This window comes from Pocillopora verrucosa, chromosome 11 (assembly GCF_036669915.1).
Source record: "Pocillopora verrucosa isolate sample1 chromosome 11, ASM3666991v2, whole genome shotgun sequence".
In the NCBI taxonomy this organism is placed as follows: domain Eukaryota; kingdom Metazoa; phylum Cnidaria; class Anthozoa; order Scleractinia; family Pocilloporidae; genus Pocillopora; species Pocillopora verrucosa.
Genome location: NC_089322.1, coordinates 13,985,363 through 14,005,136, shown reverse-complemented (window position 1 = coordinate 14,005,136; position 19,774 = coordinate 13,985,363). Strand labels below are relative to the sequence as shown.

Here is a 19,774-nt window from a genome sequence, read left to right as displayed (position 1 = left end):
TCCTTCGGCATGAACCGCGTCTTCTATTTTGGATAAAAAACCATTGAATTGAAAATTGCGGAAGTTCATCCCAGGAGGGTTCCCAGCATACCTAAAATCACCTACGCAGATATCTTTTTCAGACATTTTCTGCCCAAAGCCTTGCTTTTTCCTCCATTCGTTTAATTTTTCCTTTCGTTCTGATTGTTCAAAAGTGCTTGCATTATCTCTTAGGAACAGTAAAGCTCATTGTTTCATTATAAGTTTCTAAAAGCACTTAAGTTTCAACTGCCCGTGAAATTCATCTCAGTAATGTTTCGTGTTTGAAGTAGGCCGACAGAATTTTCCCACGGATCGTCGTGGATGTTATAAGTGTAATAAGCGTCTGAGAGCCAGGAAAAAAAGTTGAAGACAATCTGCATAATTTGTCCAGTACTGGCCAAAATGACAACATATCTTACAAATCTCATCATTAACACTTAGATTAAAAAAAAATTAGAAATACGTGAGCGATTCTCTTCCCACGAAAACTTTCTAATAGACTCTCTTGTGATATTGGATTCAATTTCCATATTTTCACGCAAAAAACACTCTAACATACACGTAATGTTTCACGAACTCTTTCTAGGAAACAGCGACATTTTCGTTCCAATTTTAGATTATTATAGCTGATAAAAATGGTTTTCCGTCCCCTTAAAAGCCAAATTAAACATAGAAGTACATATTATTATACACACCTACTTTCTTAGCAATTAGACTCAATTACGATCGATTAGGCATTGTCTTTTGTAACAATTTTAGCTAGGGACAATTAAATTCAAGCGCTAGAAGTCTAAGGAACAATTGTTAAAATAATTACACCATTTTCGACGGAAAAATGAGATTAAAGTAGTCGTTTGAACAGCACCGTGGTTTTGATGCAAATGTAAATTTTCTTTTAAACAAGTCTATATATGAATTACAAAACTCTGGAAATAATAGTTATTGAAACAAACAAATTTCCCATTAGAACAAAAGAACGATTTTGGCTCTTTAATGAAGGCATCATAAAATTGTGCGCTAGAAAAGTTTTTTAGATATGCACAACAATTTCGTCGCAACGGAAGGGGCTTCTGTGAACGGAAATGGAATTTTAGTTGCGGTTTTCGACTTTGGAGAGCAATGACGACGGTCGTCTACGAGGAATGTTATGATGAATGATCATAGTTGTATGAGAAGACAGATTACTGCTTGAACTATACACTTACCCGGCCCTATGTGATCCATCGAACTTTGAAATCAAATATTGCAAACATTAACGTGTGCCTTAACAGTGCCATTGGCCAATTCATTGAATGGGGTGCCCCCGGGAATGCTCTGACGTCACGGTACTTCAGGGGCTGGGAAGTAATTGCGCAACGGTAGAGAGAGATGTGAAAACACGCTGCTTGCATCCAGTATCTTCAAAAAGACAAGGCCTTCGCACGATACGGACCTACAGGAAAGACCAGTTGTCGTAGAAGTGAAAAGACGAAACTTAACGACAACTCAAAAATGCCTCTCCTAGTACGGGGCTGGCTGTTAGTTCAAGTTCTGACAATTCTTCACTCAAATCAGAGGAACACCGTCCACGGAGGAATAAGTAAGTCTTTTCTATTTGTTCTAATGTCTAGATTTCTTTGAGCGATCCCTATTCAGTCGGCCTTTACTTTAAAGAAAGTATCCGTCAGGACCAAACTATTTTTAAACACAGACGCACAAGATCTATTGACAATGAGATTTGGTTTTCTTATGCAAAGTGAGACGTGTTCAAAGCTTTCTGAGCATCGTATTTATTGCGATATAGTTCAACTACGCACAAATCAAAAGAATTTGGACAGATCCAAACACTTTTATTTGCTAATTCCATTTACTTAAAGCAAACATAAACTTGTCTCTAGTCCTACTACACCTACACTAAATAAATAGGAGATTAATTTGAAATTAGGGACGCATTTTCCAGACTTATCCAGCTAGAAATGTTAGTGTGAAACCATGCGCCTTTCAATATACCTCATTTTTTTATGAACATGCATGAATGTCTAAATCTTCCGTAGGGATTTGCTGAAGAGATCGAATGTTGATTTTTGGCTCAGTTATTCAAACTGAGGAAGAAATTTAACAAGGAGTCTTTCGCCTTTTGTGAAAAAAGAGTTGATGAAACGCTCGAAAGCTGGAATTCAATACATCTACATAATATCAATTTCGGAAAGCTACCCGCGTTCATTTTGGGCAGTTTTTTTAGTGAAGAGGATAACAACATCTTCGCAGTTTTTCGCAAGAGTAACTGTATTTGTTCAGGCAATTTTGAAAACGTATTGTTCAAATGATTGTCTATTAACTCATTAAGGTAATTTTTCCGCAGGGAAAAAAAAGTGATCGATTATTATTGATTGTTATTGAATGAAAGACCTTTTGTTAATCCTATTTGTATCGTTTCCCGGCCCTCTTCTTTTGTAAAGAAATGTATCTTCTTTTATTGAAGAAATCTTTCCGCCTCTGCAAACAAATAGATCTTCATTTACAAGAGAAGAAATAAAATAAGACAAAGAGCACAAAAGCGTTCGAAATATCATAAAAATTAAGTTCCTTTTCCCGTCGTTATCAATGTTAAGCTTCGGGTTGGTCTTGAAAATATTGATCTTTTCCTGAAACCACGCACTAGCAAAGCAAGCATGCATCAGCGGACGATATTTGCCACATATGCCATAATTTTGAATAATTTTCAGACCGCAAATTAACAATTTTAGAACCGAGTCAGCCCCAGAGTTTCGGCGGATCAAATATTTCATCGTTTGGTACTTTTAATTTGTTAACGCACAAAGAACATTTCTAGACATCAAACCACATTTGAAAGGAATTTATCGAGGGTCTCTAACCATGAGAACATAGGGAAGTCTTTGCGGTTTCAATTGAAGGATCTTTGTTAAAGAGAACTGATGGCGCCATAAAAACGCTGTTTTTGAACTCACAGTTTGACAACAGGATTGTGGAGATATGCAAAGAAAAACTTGTTTTTTCAAAATTACTTTTTGCCATGGAGATCATTTGTTATTTATTGAAAATAATGACAATTTATTTGTAATTAGTTAACTAATGACAGAATCAATTCAATGCTCAGAAGAAGAAAAAAAGGTTTACCAATATCAAGTGCTCTTTTGAACGTACATACGTGAAGATTGAAAAATGTTCCGCCCTTATTGAAGTGAATATGCCGTAAATACTTTGTTACTTAGAAAGGTCGCCACTTTCTGGGGTTTGCAAACCGCAGTGAATGACGCATGCGGCGAAACGTGCCAAGTGAAACGCGCGAGAAGTCTTAAAAGATATCGTGTGATAAATATTCGTATCTGCACGTTAATGGCTGTTTATTAAACATGACGTTGTATTACTAGGTACGAATTTGTTTCGATTGTTTCTCGTCCATAATTACTTTATATTGGCTTTACATCTCATCCAAGATAAATCTATTTCCAGAAAAGCGCTTTCTTGGAGAAAAAACATCTTTCAAATGATTTTATTCACGAAAGATTAGTTTTAAAAGTTCACAATTATTCTCATAAGAGAGAACGTAGGGAATGCTTTGCTTCAGTTCCTCGCTGAACCAAATCTAGTCACGTGCCGTGTTTCCATAGGAATATCAGCGCTGACATAAATGCATTGCGAAGCACTTGTCTCTCGCTAAATTTTTGTCGTCTGGGTAAAGTATTGACACTTTCCGCATTGAAAACATGTTGCCAAACTTGATGAGTTTACCACATTTTTCATCTACTGAAGCACCGTAAATTTTTAGAGCTATGCTTGACTTGAAAAATTCTCAATTGCAGAAAAAAAATTCTGGCTTTGATGAACCTTATAATTAACGCAAATAGGGTAAACCTTCCTTGAAGATCACAGAAACTTTATTGAACAATTACTATGGAAGTGATATTAAGTTCGATTGAAATAATGTCTCCATCCAGAGATCGAGGGATAAAAATAAAACGAATGATTCCAGAAAAAGAACGATAAAAGATCATTTCACTGATAAACTAATATTAATGACAATTGCAATACAGTAGAGCATAACTCTCTTCCTATATTGATTAGCATTAATTCATCTAACAAGCTGTGAAAGACTAAAAAAGCCTTCTAATCATTGAACAAATTCACTAAGATAGTTTAAAAAGCAATAAGGATTTTCCCTCTTAAGATTTAACTAATTAGGATTTATTTCAATTCTTTTTTTTTTTGGCTATTAGTGTTGTTATTAGTATCACCGTTATAATATTGGGTCACTACTGATATTGTATATTGATTGTTTTTCAGATGATTGTTACTCCCTCATCACTGCAAACTCAAAGTTTTCAGCTTCTTCGAGTAACGTCCCTGGTGGTCCAGGGTTCGCAAAGATTAATGGGAATGTAACGTGGTGTGCAGCCATTCCAAACGATATGCAATATCTGACAGTCGACTTAGGTATGACACTTCCATCTCTTATACCTTAAGTCAAAAGCTCTTCTCTGTGTCTTTAAAATCTTTCAAGGGAAAGTAGATTTAAGACTTTTGTTTAAGTGACAGTTAGTTTTTTTAAATGTTCTACGTACGCTGTATGGTTCCAAAGGGCCAACGTCATTGGGCGGTGGATATAAAAACTTCAGGAAGATAGCCATCTATGTGATTCACTTGTCCGCCAACTTAGCGAAACGATTTCTACAAGACGGTTTTCTTTTTTTGAGCCCTGTGTCATCTTCATTAAGATCTTCAATGAAAAGAAAATGTATTGGCACCTCCATTACGTTTCGGGTCTTTCTGAAATTTTAATTTGTCTCCCCCACTTCTCCATTTCAATGTTGCCTAGTGTTAAAAAAAAAAAACGGTCACTAAATTTTTTCACCATTCTTTAGGGAGAAGGAAGGACTTTCAAATAAATAATTAAAGATGAATTGCAAGATTTTTGTAAATTATGTTGAGTGGAGGGTTGTCGCCCACCTTCAGTTTGTCTTTTAACTTCTTTTTAAGTTGCTAATTTTTTAATTTTTATTTTATTTATCTTCATTGCGCTCATAAAAAGATGATTCCTCCAGTACTAAGTACTATATCCAGTACTAAGTACTATATATAATATATATATATATATATATAATATATATATAATATAATATATATATAATAGCATTACTCTTCAACTTCTTTAACCATTATTTTCTAGGTTTTAGTCTCTTGTTTGATCGTGTCGTCATGCAAGGGTTGCCAAACTCGAGAAGATCCGTATCACAATACAAGTTGAGCTACAGTGCCAACAATCAAGTTTATACCCCTATTAATAACCAGGTGAGACCTAATCAAAGCAAAAACAAAAGTAGATCAATCCAAATTTTTCAATTGTGATGATCTGATAAGGAATACATCGTGAGCTGGAAATCAAAGAAAGGTTACTTATCAGTCATCACGGTCTTCGTGGATTACTGATTGCAATTAAAACTCATGGATACTTAGTTCATGTTTTGTTTTTCATTAATTTCAATTCAATTTAGCCTCTCATTTATCCTCTAGTTTGAACCAAAGTGGTAAAATTATCAGTTTCTCACCGTCGCTGTTGCCATTATCGCTAAACTGAGTGATCGTTATTCGCTAAGTGTCATTCGTTAGTTGTTAATTGCTAATTGTAAATCGCCTGTGGGTCCATCGTGATGGTTATTTTTTATTTCTCCTCTTATCCCTAATCGCAATCGATTTTTTGGTAATACTTCCTTGGAAATAAAGTTGCTCCTTTTCATTTGTCTTTCAGTATTTTTTTGGAAGTTTGTACAACGGTAATTCTCTGAAGGCAACTGATCTCACCACGCCCCAAACTAGCCGATACGTGAGGTTTTCTCCAATAGAACCTAAAGGAGTGAATGAAAACTACTTCTGCATGCGAGTGGATGTACAAAGCTGTCATAACGGTAAGTTTGAAATTACCTTCTTCTATGGTCCTTGTAAAGTGTAAGAGGTGGAGTTGTGGGCAAACCCGCCTTTATTGTGGCGGGTTCTCATTCGTTATCCGTCAGTTCACCTAAACTGAAAGCAAACTCATTAAAGTTGCCATTCAACTCAGTTATTTTGAAAGTTGTCCGGGATCATATTGTACAGTTTTATCTGCTGTGACCGTAGGGTCAGATACATCATGCCGGCATACATTTCGACATACTGCCATGATCACGGCATAGGGCATAATTCAAGCATAATGACAAATTCCCTTGATGTTACAGTTCAACAAGAGATAAATTCTGTAGCCTGAGCGCATCCAACAGTAAGTCTCTTTTTCTAGCTCGCGCTTCAGAAATTTGAGCCGGTAAAATGTCGTGTTCTGAGCCACGGTAAGCTACGTTGTACCTGTTAGTAATAGGAATATGAGAGGAAGGGGAGGGGGTTGAAAGGCTTAAAAGCTATTCTTTTAGAGCGAGTAAGAAGTAGGATAGAACATGACAGTTAATTTTTCCAGGAAGAATTGGTTATGGTAAGGATAACTGTTCAGCGTGTTAAAGCGCTCTACCCAAGATAGGCCACTTTGATATTCAGATGCCACTCGCTTAATCTACCTTACTGAGGCTTACTTATTCAAGTCCTTTTTATCAGAGAGGTACATTGGAATTCAGGGCCTGTCGGGAGCGCTAGAATGTTTAGTGGTATGTAGTTGAGGATCCCAGAATCAGCAGAATTAGCTTAAGAAAAAGGAAAGAAAGCCTTTAAACATAAAATTATGAAAATATACACATTTAGTGACATTTTAGTTTCGCTATCTTATTATCGCTATGATAGTAAAAACAATTGTTAAGAAGTTGAGGAAAACCGCGTGTATTAAGTGCTTGTTTCGTGAAATGGGGTCTGATGCGTGTCTTTCTCTCGTGCTGAATTACAAGACCCAAATCCTATCGATGGCGGATGGACCGAGTGGACGGTTTGGAGTCAATGCGCCCGTTGTGGTGGTCTCAAGGCTCGCACAAGGACGTGTACCAATCCTGCGCCTGCGTTTGGTGGTCTGGATTGTGAAGGGGCTAATACCATTACTCAGTTCTGTCCTAACTATTGTCCCGGTGAGTATTCATGGCCTGGACTACTCTTTAGAGAAAAACGGAACGAGAGATTACATCACGTTGCTTCATCAATGTTACCTTGATAACATAGTATCACCAGATAACAGCAGAAAAAGCGTTGGGTGTGAATGGGGGAAAAGAAAACATTTCTATGCACAACCATGAGCATGGGACGAACAAGAAGTTAAGTCACTTCTCGAGGATTCGAACCCAACTCCCAATTCTTTGGAGCTCAAGATTTCTTTCTTAAATATGAAACTAACCCACGATGTTTTCTTCATAGTTGATGGTCAGTGGTCCGCATGGGGTGCGTGGTATCCCTGCTCTAAAACATGTGGTCAAGGAACGAAATTCAGAGCACGTGATTGCGTTAACCCACCTCCATCCAATGGTGGAGCATTCTGTCCTGGTCAAGGATATCAATCTGACCCCTGCAATAACGGCCCATGTCCAGGTAGGCTTGTATCATGTAAGATCATGGACTATTTTTCGATTGATGCTCTGAAAACCACACCCAAAGTTCTTACACTGGCCATTCAAAACAAACTTAGATACGAGGAGGAGCCCATGAAAACTATAAATACGAAAAAATAAATAAAAACAAACATCTGATTGATTGAGATGGTAGCTTAAGTTTTAGCAAGCTAATCACAGAGTGAAATGAAGAAAACTCAATCAGATCCTCGATTACTTTTGACACTCAATTAAAACTTGCCAACTCCAACCATTGATTGTGCATTCTTAAAGACTCTAAATTAAAGTTATCTTGCTTCTTTTTCAGATCCTACAACAGTCCCACCACCAACAACTCAGCCAGGTAACCTGCTTAAGTTTCTTCCCTGCACGATATTTCCTCATCGGTTTCATATCATAGTTAATTAAAACACGCTGTGATTGAAGGGTTTGACTGCGATGGTAGCTTATTGGTTAACGTATTTACTACTATATCTACAGCTACCACCACAGAGGCTACCACTACTACTGCAGCAACGACAACAGAAGCAACTACAACTGCAGCTACGACTACAGAAGCTACCACTACCGAAGCAACTACAACTAAGGCTGCTACCACCACTGCAGCTACCACAACGGAGACTGTCACCACAACTGAGGCTCCTACTACGACTAAGGCTGCCACCACAACTGAGGCTGCTACTACAACTGAGGTTGCTACTACAACTGAGGCTGCTACCACAACTGAGGCTACTACCACAACTGAGGCTGCTACCACAACCGAGGCTGCTACCACAACAGAAGCTGCTACCACAACTGAGGCTGCTACCACAACTGAGGCTGCTACCACAACTGAGGCTGCAACCACAACTAAGGCTACTACCACAACGGAGGCTGCTACCACAACTGAGACTGCTACCACAACTGAAGCTACTACCACAACTGAAGCTACTACCACTGAAGCAACTACCACAGAGGCTCCAACCACCACGGCTGCCCCTACCACAGCTACACCTACAGGTTTGTAAACATGTGTTGCAGAGGTATTTATCCTTGTACCGAAATATTGTATACCATTTTGAATCCATGAACGCGGAGAAGATTAGTTGACAAAATTTGAACAAACATTTCATCCGTACACCTTTAGGTTATCAATACAACGATTTATAATCTCCAGAGTTTGTTTGTGTAGTTCATATTTGTATCATCTTGGAATCCTGTCACCGATGCGAATAATAAAAATAGGTCAACAGATTTTCCATCTATTAATAGTTGTTTCCTTTAATTTTCGGCTACCATTTCGTTCTCTTTCACGTAGAGTGCTTCGCTCTCTCTTCTTTCCGACATCACCCTTTTTTCACATCTTTTTAGTCGTATCTTGTCCTGAAATTTTTTTTTGCTTCTCAAACTACAGGAATACCTGGCCTCTCGGATATCGATATCACATTTGCCTTGAGTGCGACATCAGCCAACTCCAACGCCACTTACACATTCATGCAGAACACACTTAAAACATTCATCGACAAGTACGGTGCCAACCAAATCCAATACAGTATCATTGTATATGGCGACCGCGTCGAACGTGTGGTGACCTTCAATAGCTCCTTTCCCCCAACTGACAATCAACTGAAATCAGCCATCGACGCGCAGTCAGCATTGGCGGGAGGTCCTGTCCTAGAAGATGCATTGCAGGAAACTTTTAAAATCTTCAACGAGTCAAAAGGAAGACCTGCTGCCAAGAAGGCTCTGGTAGTTGTCACAGATAACAACTCTGGAACAGATAAGGGAAAGCTCTCAGCTGCTGTCAAAACGGTAGAAGAACAAAAAGTTTTAGTTATTTCTGTGGCTGTTGGAGGCGTCGTGGATACAAATGAGTTGGCGATCGTCTCACCCAATCCCCTAGATGTTATATCGACAAATGTGAATGAAATTCCGGAGAAAGTGGGTGACCGCGTCATCGACAGAATATTGAGACGTAAGGAACTATTTTGCCTATTATCCACTGAACATAACTGGTAGTCCAGTCTCCGTAGCTTATTTTTTTATTTATTTTTTACTCATTGGCGGAAGGCACCAGTAATAAACTTGGGTTACCTTGAAAATGCATTTGAGTGAAAGGGTAGGGGCTTGAAACCAGGACCTTGCGACTAGGGCCATATAGTCTCAAAAATAATTTGAGAATTAAAAGTAACGACTGTTTTTTCCTGTTAACCAGGTACTATCCCAGATATAAACGTGGGTTTTGCCATCCGAGACGAAGAAGTAGAATCTCTAGGTCTCTTCACGTTGATGCAAGACACTATTAATACAATTAACCATCGGTATGGAACAGAAAGAGTCAAATACACAGTCATTTTATACGGCAACATCAATTCTACGAGTGTGGACTTCTCCAACCGGAATGTCAATCACAGGGAGCTCATATCGATTGTGACGAGTTTAGAGAGAGTTCCTGGGGCTATTGATCTTCAAGCAAAGCTAACAGACGCAGAGGCTTTATTCCGATCTTTACCAAGTATACAAGGGAGTAAGAAAGTGTTCATTGTACTCACAGATGTGACTGCGGGTGGAAATGAAAGTGCAATTACTTCAGCAGGTGCTTCATTGGTAAGGGAAGGAATCCTTGTCTTCTCAGTGAATCGTAGTGAAGATGGAACTAACGTGGTGACGGTAACACAAATTGACTACCTTGATATTCCAACCTTCACTACGGATCGGTCAGTTGTCATTGCAGAGACCATCATAAGGAAAGCATCGTCAGGTAAAATATCAGCTTTTTCTGTTAGGACACGATTCATGATGCCCCTAACACCAGCTAAAATATGTCTCATTCATCAATCGTTTCTCGGTAGGAAGTCCCTTTTCCCATACATGGCATCCTCCACAAGCTTTGCCTCTAATCCTTAGGCAGATTAGATGTTTTCCTGCAAAGTTCGTCACCGTTTTCGCCAGTCGTCTATTCCATTCGCCCTTCGACTTAATCATCTCTTAAGCTTGATGAAAAAATCATCTTTTCATTTCTCAGGCACCATATGCATGGCTGCCTCACGCATGACTTTTTTTTAAAACATTGGCGTTTTTTGTATAATTTATTTCTTGGCGTACATTTTTTTTATTTCAGCGAATATCCCTCTGATCGATCTGACCTTCGCACTCAGCGCGACCTCAGTCTCGTCTGACTTGACTTTCTTCCTGATGCGAAATGCAGTCACTGCGATCATAGACAAATACGGTATTGACAGAATCCACTACAGCGTGATCATCTTCGGCTCTACTGTCATGAAACCCGTGACCTTCGACGATCAATTTCCGGAAAAGAATGCATTAAATAGGATTGTGGGCAGATCTCAAAAAGTTGTCGGCGAGCCAAACCTATTGGCAGCTCTGGAAGAGGCGAAGAGCCTTTACGAACTACAATCGGTCAGGTCAAATGCCAGGAAAGTTCTCGTCGTCATTCTGGACGCCCCATCAGCCAGTAATGCTACGGCAGTGAGGCAAGCTGTCACTGACCTTGATAACAAAGATGTTCTCGTCATCGGGGTTGGAATGGGAAGTTCGGCGAATGAAAATGATTTGATTGGAATTACGAAGGACGATCGACACCTGATCAATGCACCTCTAAACAAGTCACCCCGAGAAGTAGCCCAAGAAATTATCGAGGCCATATTTTATGGCATTAATAGTACGTATCTATGCTTCATTATTTTCCTCTGTTTTCCACTACTTTTTTTGTCTTTTGTCTTTTACTATTTGAGCCGGGGTAAAAACGTTATCTCGATTGGCATCTCTGACTTTTTTTTATCACTTTTCATCAAAAGCTACTAAAAAATTGGCATGCAAGGTTTGTTCTATGAGAGAAACTCAGTTCACAGTTAATTCTTTTTCGCTGGTTCACATTTTGATTAGCAAGATAATCTGGGACTAGTTGCTTCATGAGCGGATAGAGCTATTTAACGAATTGATGGTTACCACTGTATACAGATTCGCTCAGTGAAGGGTGATTTCCACTCTTCCAAAACCTGTGCTTATATCCACTTCCTTTCGAATATCTATCGCTTTGATGATCTTGTCCTTCTCTATTGATCTTCCTTTGAGAAGTTCTTTCGTTGCTGAGGATGTATGAAAAACACCGCAAAGAAAACAGCTGATGAATCGAACGATTCTGCAGTGAGAATACGTGTATGCATGTTGATAAACCTTTCAACAAAGCTGAAATTTGTATTTCAGCTGCCGGATTCAGTCAATGGGGAGATTGGAGCACATGCTCAGAGCCGTGTCGTTCTGGTGGTGTTGCTGGCACTCAACAGCGCAGGCGTATTTGCGAAATTCCCAGACGAGGATGCTTCGGTCCCACGGTGGAAACAAGAGAATGCAACACTCAAAACTGTCAAGGTTAGGAGACTGTTTTCAAAATAAGGTTTTCTGTGTGTTGTTTCGATACAATTTATTGTTCGAGAACATTCATAGAATATGTTAAAACTTTTTTGCAGTTTGCGGGGAAATAGGTCCATTGGAAGATAGTTCTTATCAAGCTTCGAGTTCTGTACAATTACCACGATTCGCTAAACTAAACACGACTGATCCTGGTGTTAACAGGCGAGGCTGGTGCCCATCTCCAGATGATAGTGACCCGTATCTCCAGATTGATTTAGGTAAAAAAAAAATTAAAAAAGGAAATGATGAATCTGTCTTAAAATTTTTAATTTAACAGTGATGTAGTTTTAAATGATACAAATAAACTGCACCGATTTGAAGCAGAAGTCAACTAAATCTGCCTATGGTCTGCGCCGTAGGTCGTCCCAATGGCTGGTGAATCTGAGATCGTAGGATTTCATGTTGGAATTCATTTTACATTCTCTTTTTTTATGTTTACACCTTACCTTTACGGTTAAAACAGAAAAACGATATTCCAGACGGATAAATCTAACTGTTTCCAACAGCAGGCATTTGAATGGTTGTTCCTATCTTCCTCTGAGTCGCCATGGTTTCTTCCCATAATAGTATAAGCCACTTTTTGGCACTTGAAAGCTCTTTCTTAATTTTCTGTCCCTTTTTGTGATCAATCATTTATCAGCTCATCTTTCTCTTATAGTTGATAGTGTCGATATCAGTGGTATTGCCACAAAGGGGCAAGATTTTTCTGGACTTGAACGCTGGGTAACAAGTTACTATATCTCATACAGTGAGGATGGATTCAAATACATTGAGTATGTAGAAGGAGGCCAGAGGAAGGTAAGCTGAATGCAGATATGAATACAGATATGATTTATTTTGACACTGAGTTGTAAAGGGAGAAGCATATCACACTGATCATAGACATCCAGGTGGTTTATTTAACGACAAAAGGACCAGAACTACCTTTAATAATTCATTGTTTACTTGAACTCTCACAGGATAGCGTTTTGGAGCATTATGATTAACGAAAGAATATACTTTTCTGGGTTGTCAGTCAGTGGAGAGGAGCACGATAAATTGCGGACGACGTTCTGCGGATTTTAGGACAACCAGCAATTTTCCTCTCCAACCCTCTAACTCTCTCTTTTCGCTCTTCGCTTATTCACTTGCCTTTTCTAACCAAAAACCTATAACGGGTCGGAAAGAAACTTACTCCAAAATGATCACATAACTGAATTTTTTCCCACACACTGAAGTTGTTACAAAAAGCTTTTCAGGCAAGCAAGTACTTTAAATCAAAAGTTTTCCCTGACGGTGAAATGATTATCTTTTAGGTTTTCCTTATCCTGTTTGATTTCTATGTGAACAAAGAAACAGAACGCAACAAAAATCGAGAACACAACGCTATTTCTAGAAGGCAGAAATCTAAGGGTCCGTTTCTTCTATATCATTTACCTTTTCAGAATTTCACTGGCAACACAGATCCAACGAATATTGTCATTAACGAGATCAATATAACGACAGCAGCCAAAAAAATCCGATTCTATCCTTTGACGTTCGTTGAGCAGGCGTGCATGCGAGCCTCAGTGTTTGGGTGCCCTCCGCCAGGTAAATACAGTTGGAATACGGTGAAAATCATTCCTTTGAAAGAACATGAGACACACGATGCCCTGGGTACCTGTGGACTGCGGATCGTTAGATCTGTTTACGAGCCGTAGCTGGCTTATTTTGTTGTGTTTTTGAACAAGACAATATACTCAACGAGTACCCCTACCCTTTCCACCCAAGAATATAAATAATGTGTAACGGCTACCCGTCGGGTGACCAGAAAAAATATGGGGTGGGGGGCAAAACATTGCAATCCGGGGGAAGTAGCAACACTATGCTCCTTTTTTATTCCACCTATGAAGACAATTACCATTGCGGTCACGTAATATGACTTGTAGACTTTGAAGAAAGACTAAACTAAACCGTGTCGATCATACCAAGCAAGCAACAAATAATGCACCTCTATACTGGAATCCTTAAACGATAAACTTGATGGAATTCTCCTTTTCTTGCAGTTGCCGAAGTTATCAGTAGCCCAATAGCACAAACTGGAATCTGTAAGTAACTGGTTTTTGTTTCCACTTTTGGAGTTATTGGTCTGAAATTCATTTTGAAAAAATTTTTTCCTACTTTTTCAGCTGTAGTTACAACTCCAACAAGATATAGATGCTGGAGTTAAATGCCATAGAATGAAAGTAGATATTACTTGATTAAATTCCTTGTTTCGTCTTACAGTGATCGCGTTATGGATCTTGGCCGGAATTCTGTCATTCCTCCTACTCATGGCCTGTTGTTATTATTGTTGTTGGCATGTCTGCTGCGGAAGGTAAAAATGAATTGATTATAAAACATGACTTCTCTTTGCTATATCAATACGTAATCAAGCAAAGCAGGTGTCGAGAATAGACACATCAGTTAGCTGGAGAGTTTTGTCTTGCTATGGTTCCATTTAAAACGAAACATAGAACAGTTAAAAACCAAAATATGGATTAGATACTGTGAGTTTAAGGGGAATTGACCACCTTTTACAACGCTGTCAGAATATTGAATCTGTGAGATGACAAAACTGAAAAAGTCAAGTGTTTTTTCAGCCGCGAAAATATAAGTTTGAATTTAAAAGAATTCAAACTGTTTTTAAATGATGCAAAGCTTGAAGAGCTTTTGGAGCTTTTTTCGGGTGAATGTCAACAAGTAACCGGTATCAAATTGTTTGGATCAATATCAGTATCTGAGCCAACTGCCCACTTACCCCTCCCCTAACCCAACAACAGTCTATTGATAACAAGTTAGGGTTAATGTTGGGTTAGGGGAGGGATAGGTGGGCAGTTGCCCAGATACTGATATTGATCCAATTGTTTTCGTTCAAACGGCTTTAGAGATCGGTCCAGAAAATTCATGCTATCACAACCAATCAAATACAAAATTAAAACCGAATTGCCTTCTTGCCTTTTCCCGCCTATAGTTTTTCCTTCAAGTTCTGATTTGCTCTGATCGTATTCGGAAAGCGCCCGAAGCATTAACGCTTTATCTTATTTGCTTTGCAGAGGTAAAAAGAGGCGGGGTTTGACGGCCTTTAGACACACATGGATGGACGACCCAGATGGATATCTTATCGAAAGTTTAGAGAAGAGATGGAGGCTTCCGTCAGCGGATATAATGACTGCAGCTAAATCTGTTCCTCAAGATGAAATTCAAGAGGTCATTGTGGATATGCAGGACGAAAATTTTAAGCCATCAGGTAAATTGGTTCATTTCTGAAATTTCTTACCACTGAGTGGCACAAATCACTCACAAAAGAATTAGAATAATCTGACCTTAAATTTATCATTCGCGAGCTTTTAATGAAATTTAGTCTTGCTAAACTGTAATTTGTCATGCATCGTTTGCCAGGAAAGGTAAATTTTATACTCTATGTCTGTTTGCTGGGCGTTTTCGTTTGCAATTCTGTGTCCCTCAAACGTATACGCACCTGACGGAGCTCTTTAGTTTTACATCAACGATACAAAGGTGGAATATATTTGAATTCAGTCTTACTTTTGTCGTTTTGTCGCTGACACTAGGGTTGCTTAAAAGAAGCATTCACCAGCGTTCGATTTTATCCAAGTTATTGACTGGACAGGGAATTATTACATTTATCTGTGTGGTCCAACGCTGCAAACTCGTGGAATTCTCTCACTCTTTCTTCTTGCCTTAATTCTTCTATTTCAATTTTTACGTTATTTATTTTGATTCCTCTCTCTTGGACTTTTAGGAGTAATACAGTTCGGTATTGAGGCCGAAGCAAGCAAAGAAGCTCCCGTCACTGCCGACACCGTACACTCGGAGACACCAACGTACTCGGAAGATGCCGTCGATGATGTGAAAAATGGCGCCAGTATGATAAGTCTAAGTTCGGATACTGCACGGTACGCCTCCATTAACAGAAGAAAGCGAATCAAAAGTGACCCATCTGCAGTTGGGCCGAATCTTGGGGCAGCTTCTTTGGAACGAAACAGCACAAAAGGGCAGAGACGAGGCTCTGGTGTCACAAATGAAGGATTTACCAGGTTAGCTAATGCATATTTGGGTCAAACAAATGAGTAATTTGTTCTTGGCCTCAAGGCAAGGGAATCGAAAGTAAACCGTAATTGCATTGGTTTTGGTTTAAGCTGTGTGACTGTACAAGAAAACGTACGAGTTATGATTGGCTTCTTATTACATTTTCCTTTGATCTTATAAAGCATTATAATAACTAAACTCTTTATTTAGATCCAAGGAGTGGTTACTTGACGATTCGCCCCAGGCCCGTCCTTTGGCACCAGAAATGAGGCGTGCCGTAAGTGCAGACGAACTCGCTGTGGTTGACTATGACATGTTCGCTCCACCAAGTGGTCAGCCTGCTTTCAGAGGGGAGCTGGGTCGGGATGGTTACATGAGAATGAAGCAAACTAACCCGGATCATACATATGAAGCACTTCCAATCGGAAACGCTGACGTTACCATGGGAGCCGAACAAGTGAGGGAGGCAGTTGTTATGGAAAACGAAGACCCGTTATACGCTGAAATACGTTTCAATGATGAGGTTGGTGAGACCTAGGTTAAATTTTATTTCAAGTATAAAAAAACACCATAGAGCTTGCACCTTAAAAACTAGAATAAGCGTCAGTTTATAGAAGGGTGTAACTTCTACCCCTTCTCTACCTTAGTGCCCTTGATTCAACTTTGGCCTTTGAACTTTATCTGTCTAATAACCGAAATACTACGAGCACCCTGATTGGTCAAAAAATTGCACCGGTAAACGCTCAGAAAAAAAGTCTCTTTTATGAAAAAGAACTTTTCTCGCGTCCTCCCAACATCGCAAGTGAGTTACTACGCTGGTAAACCAATATAACGTGCTGTCTATTGCTTAAATATTCTAACAGCCTTTGACTCATTTCGGGGGGCTGAATCTTATTGTCAATTACTTTTTTTTCAACGGTATCTCGATTAGAGGCTTAATTCTAAATCCCTCATTGTTAAGGATAACTGAAAGCCTGAAGTCATTATTGTTTCCTTTTCTATGGCTACAGGGAGAAATGGTGGAGATCAAGTGAGACTATAGCGTTTAAGGACGGCATACAGCAAACCATGAACAAGGAAGGAACCCAATTTAGTGAAGTTGGAAAATCGTGAAAATATCCAAGATCTTTCCATAACGTTCGAGTTTAAAAGAAATGTCCAGCTTTTATTTTGTTTACAGTGTCTTTTAGGAAAATGCACCGTAAGTGTTTGAGAATGTGTACTTCGTGCAGTCGTAGGGAATACTTAGTTTCGTTTAGAATTGCAATTATTATGAAGATGTTATGTGTTAAAGGAGATTTAATTAGTTATAAATGCAGTTTTAAGTCACATAAGTTACCAACTCGATCGAGTTTCATGGCCGAGAGGGCCTTGGAACAGTTTGACCAGCGAGCTACTAGAAGCAAGCGGATAGTTCTGTATTCAAATATCAAAAATGTAATAATATAATGAGGAAAAAAACAACGCTTATTGTAGCTTTGATCTGTTTGATTTGTGGGTAGATAGTTATTGCTGCACAATAATTATGACCGTACAGCATCCAAATTTGTATTTATCAAGTGTAATTCCCATTTTCTCAGTCGATGCTTTACAGAATATCTAAAACTTCAAGGTGGAAAGAATGCAGCTTTCTTATATTCTGATAACTTTATTTTTAATATTCTCTAATTACGCATAAAAGGTTAAGTATTCTTTGGGTGTTGTTTCTACTTGTGACTCAATAAATAAAAGGTTAAAATTAAAAGAAGTACAATTCTAGTAGATGTGTATTGTGTATAAAGAAGAGTTGATGTTTGAGGCAGGAATATGAGGTCATATGTATGAATACGGCAGAATCCGAAGGTCAGAGTTTTGATTGGTCGCGAATATTTTTTCCCCGCTCGTGACTAGACGAAAAAACATATTTTCATTCAGCCAAGTTGTGGGCAAACCCACCTTCATCACGGCGGGCTCACTTTGGTTATCCGTCTGTTCACTCAAGTTGAAAGCAAACTCATTTAAGTTGCCATCCTATTCAGTTATTTTGAAAGTTGTTCAGGATCATATTGAACAGTTTTATCTGCTGTGGATCGTAGGGTCAGATACATTATGCCGGTATATTTTTGGACATACTGCTATGATCAAAGCATGGAGCATAATTCCAGCATAATGACAAATTCCCTACAGAAAAACTCTGTAGCCTGAGTGCTTCCAACAGCAAGCCTGTTTTTCTTGCTCGTGCTTCAGAAATTTGAGTCAATAAAATGTTGCGCTCTGAACCCCGGTAACCCAAAGTTTTACCTTTTGGTAATAGGAATGGAAGGGGGGGGGGGGTTTAAAGGCTCTCAAATTCTATTACTTTGAATTATTTCATTATGTGGGCATAATGAAAAAAATAGCATTATGAAAAAAATTCCATAGTTTGCGCCTGATACTACAGTCACAGGGGTGACGCTCAAGAGCATAATGCTTAAATTTTCGAGCGTGGTTTACCCGTTGTCTTTCTCGATTTCCATAGTAAAACGAGTAGTATTGTAAAAAGCCATTGACATGGTCTCGGTCTATGACTGGGAAGTGTCATCTACATATCACTTCTAGATCTTAGGTTTGCAAGTCGCACTTGCTATTGCCTGTTCCTCAAATTCCTCTATGTAGATGTTAGCTATGACCGCGGATACAGGGCTTCCCATAGCTGCTCCGTCTTGTTGTTCATAAATCGACCCGTTGTATTGGAAATATGTTGATCTTAGGACGCAATTCGAGAGGTCGGCAAATCGAGAAAGGTAACACCATTTCTTTTCTCGACACATCTGTCACAAGGGACTCAGACCGTCTTGTCGCTACCACTTTCTGCAGAAAGCCCACACACACTGACCAGTTCCTAGCCTATGATTCACACCATCCTACGTCAGTGAAGTGTGGTATTGTTAAGTATCCATACGACCGAGCCCAACACCTCACAACAAAACCATCAGTTATCTCTGAGGAAAAGAAACACTTGTCATCAGTACTTGTTTCTAATGGTTATCATTCTTCGTTCGTACAAAAACTCGCAAAGACAACAAGAGTAACTGCCAACAAAGAAGGAATTTAAATCTACTGCCGTTCTCTCTTACATACAGGGTGTATCAGAGGTTCTTCGCCCCTGCCTACAACATCAAGGCATACGGACCGTTTTCAAGTATGACACAGCGCTTAGATCTCACTTGGTGAGACCTAAAGATGCCCTAGAACCAACAAAACAAAACGGTGTCGTTTTCAAGATCCCATGTGAATGTGGCAAAGTGTATATCGGTGAAACAGGGATATCAGTGCGAGAAAGTATAAAAAAAAATATGACAGAGACATACGGTTTGCTCGTACTCAGACCTCTGCGGTTTCGGAGCACACTAACGTAACGAAACGGGGTCTATTCCTATTTGGAACAAGGTTAAGTTTATTGATCGTGACCCTCCCTGGTACACACGTAAGGTCACCTAGGCTATTCATATGAGACTTCATCTCGACGACATCAATAGAGATAGCGGAATCGAAATCCCGAAGCTTGGATACCCACGATCAAACAACTGACAGCAGCCGATCAATACAGATCTATAAAGGAACAACATCTAACAACCAGAATAATAATTAGAATCGAAATGCACCAACTGCAGCGAACCAACGTGCTACAAATAGCGACACGTAACCAATCGACCTCATCGCCTGATGAAGATTTGCAGTATTGCAGTCGAAACGTCGCGATCAACATCGCAAGTGACTTCATCGTGAGACAAACGAATAAAGTTTATCTCTAAATCTTTACTTGT

The 19,774-nt window shown here is 39.2% G+C and overlaps 1 protein-coding gene across 1 annotated transcript; it reads left to right on the top strand.

The window, feature by feature from the left end:
* The first annotated feature begins 1,413 nt into the window (after positions 1–1,413).
* On the top strand, positions 1,414–17,747 carry LOC131794562 (coadhesin-like). Its single transcript, XM_059112082.2, has 21 exons — positions 1,414–1,600; positions 4,306–4,455; positions 5,189–5,310; positions 5,768–5,924; positions 6,882–7,055; positions 7,339–7,509; positions 7,837–7,872; positions 8,010–8,528; positions 8,923–9,483; positions 9,724–10,269; positions 10,630–11,190; positions 11,736–11,900; positions 11,999–12,160; positions 12,601–12,740; positions 13,367–13,511; positions 13,967–14,008; positions 14,187–14,277; positions 14,996–15,189; positions 15,703–15,997; positions 16,200–16,512; positions 17,000–17,747. Exons 1-21 carry the CDS (start codon positions 1,513–1,515, stop codon positions 17,021–17,023), a joined length of 4,656 nt encoding a protein of 1,551 aa, XP_058968065.2. The 5' UTR covers positions 1,414–1,512; the 3' UTR covers positions 17,024–17,747.
* The last annotated feature ends 2,027 nt before the right edge of the window (positions 17,748–19,774 follow it).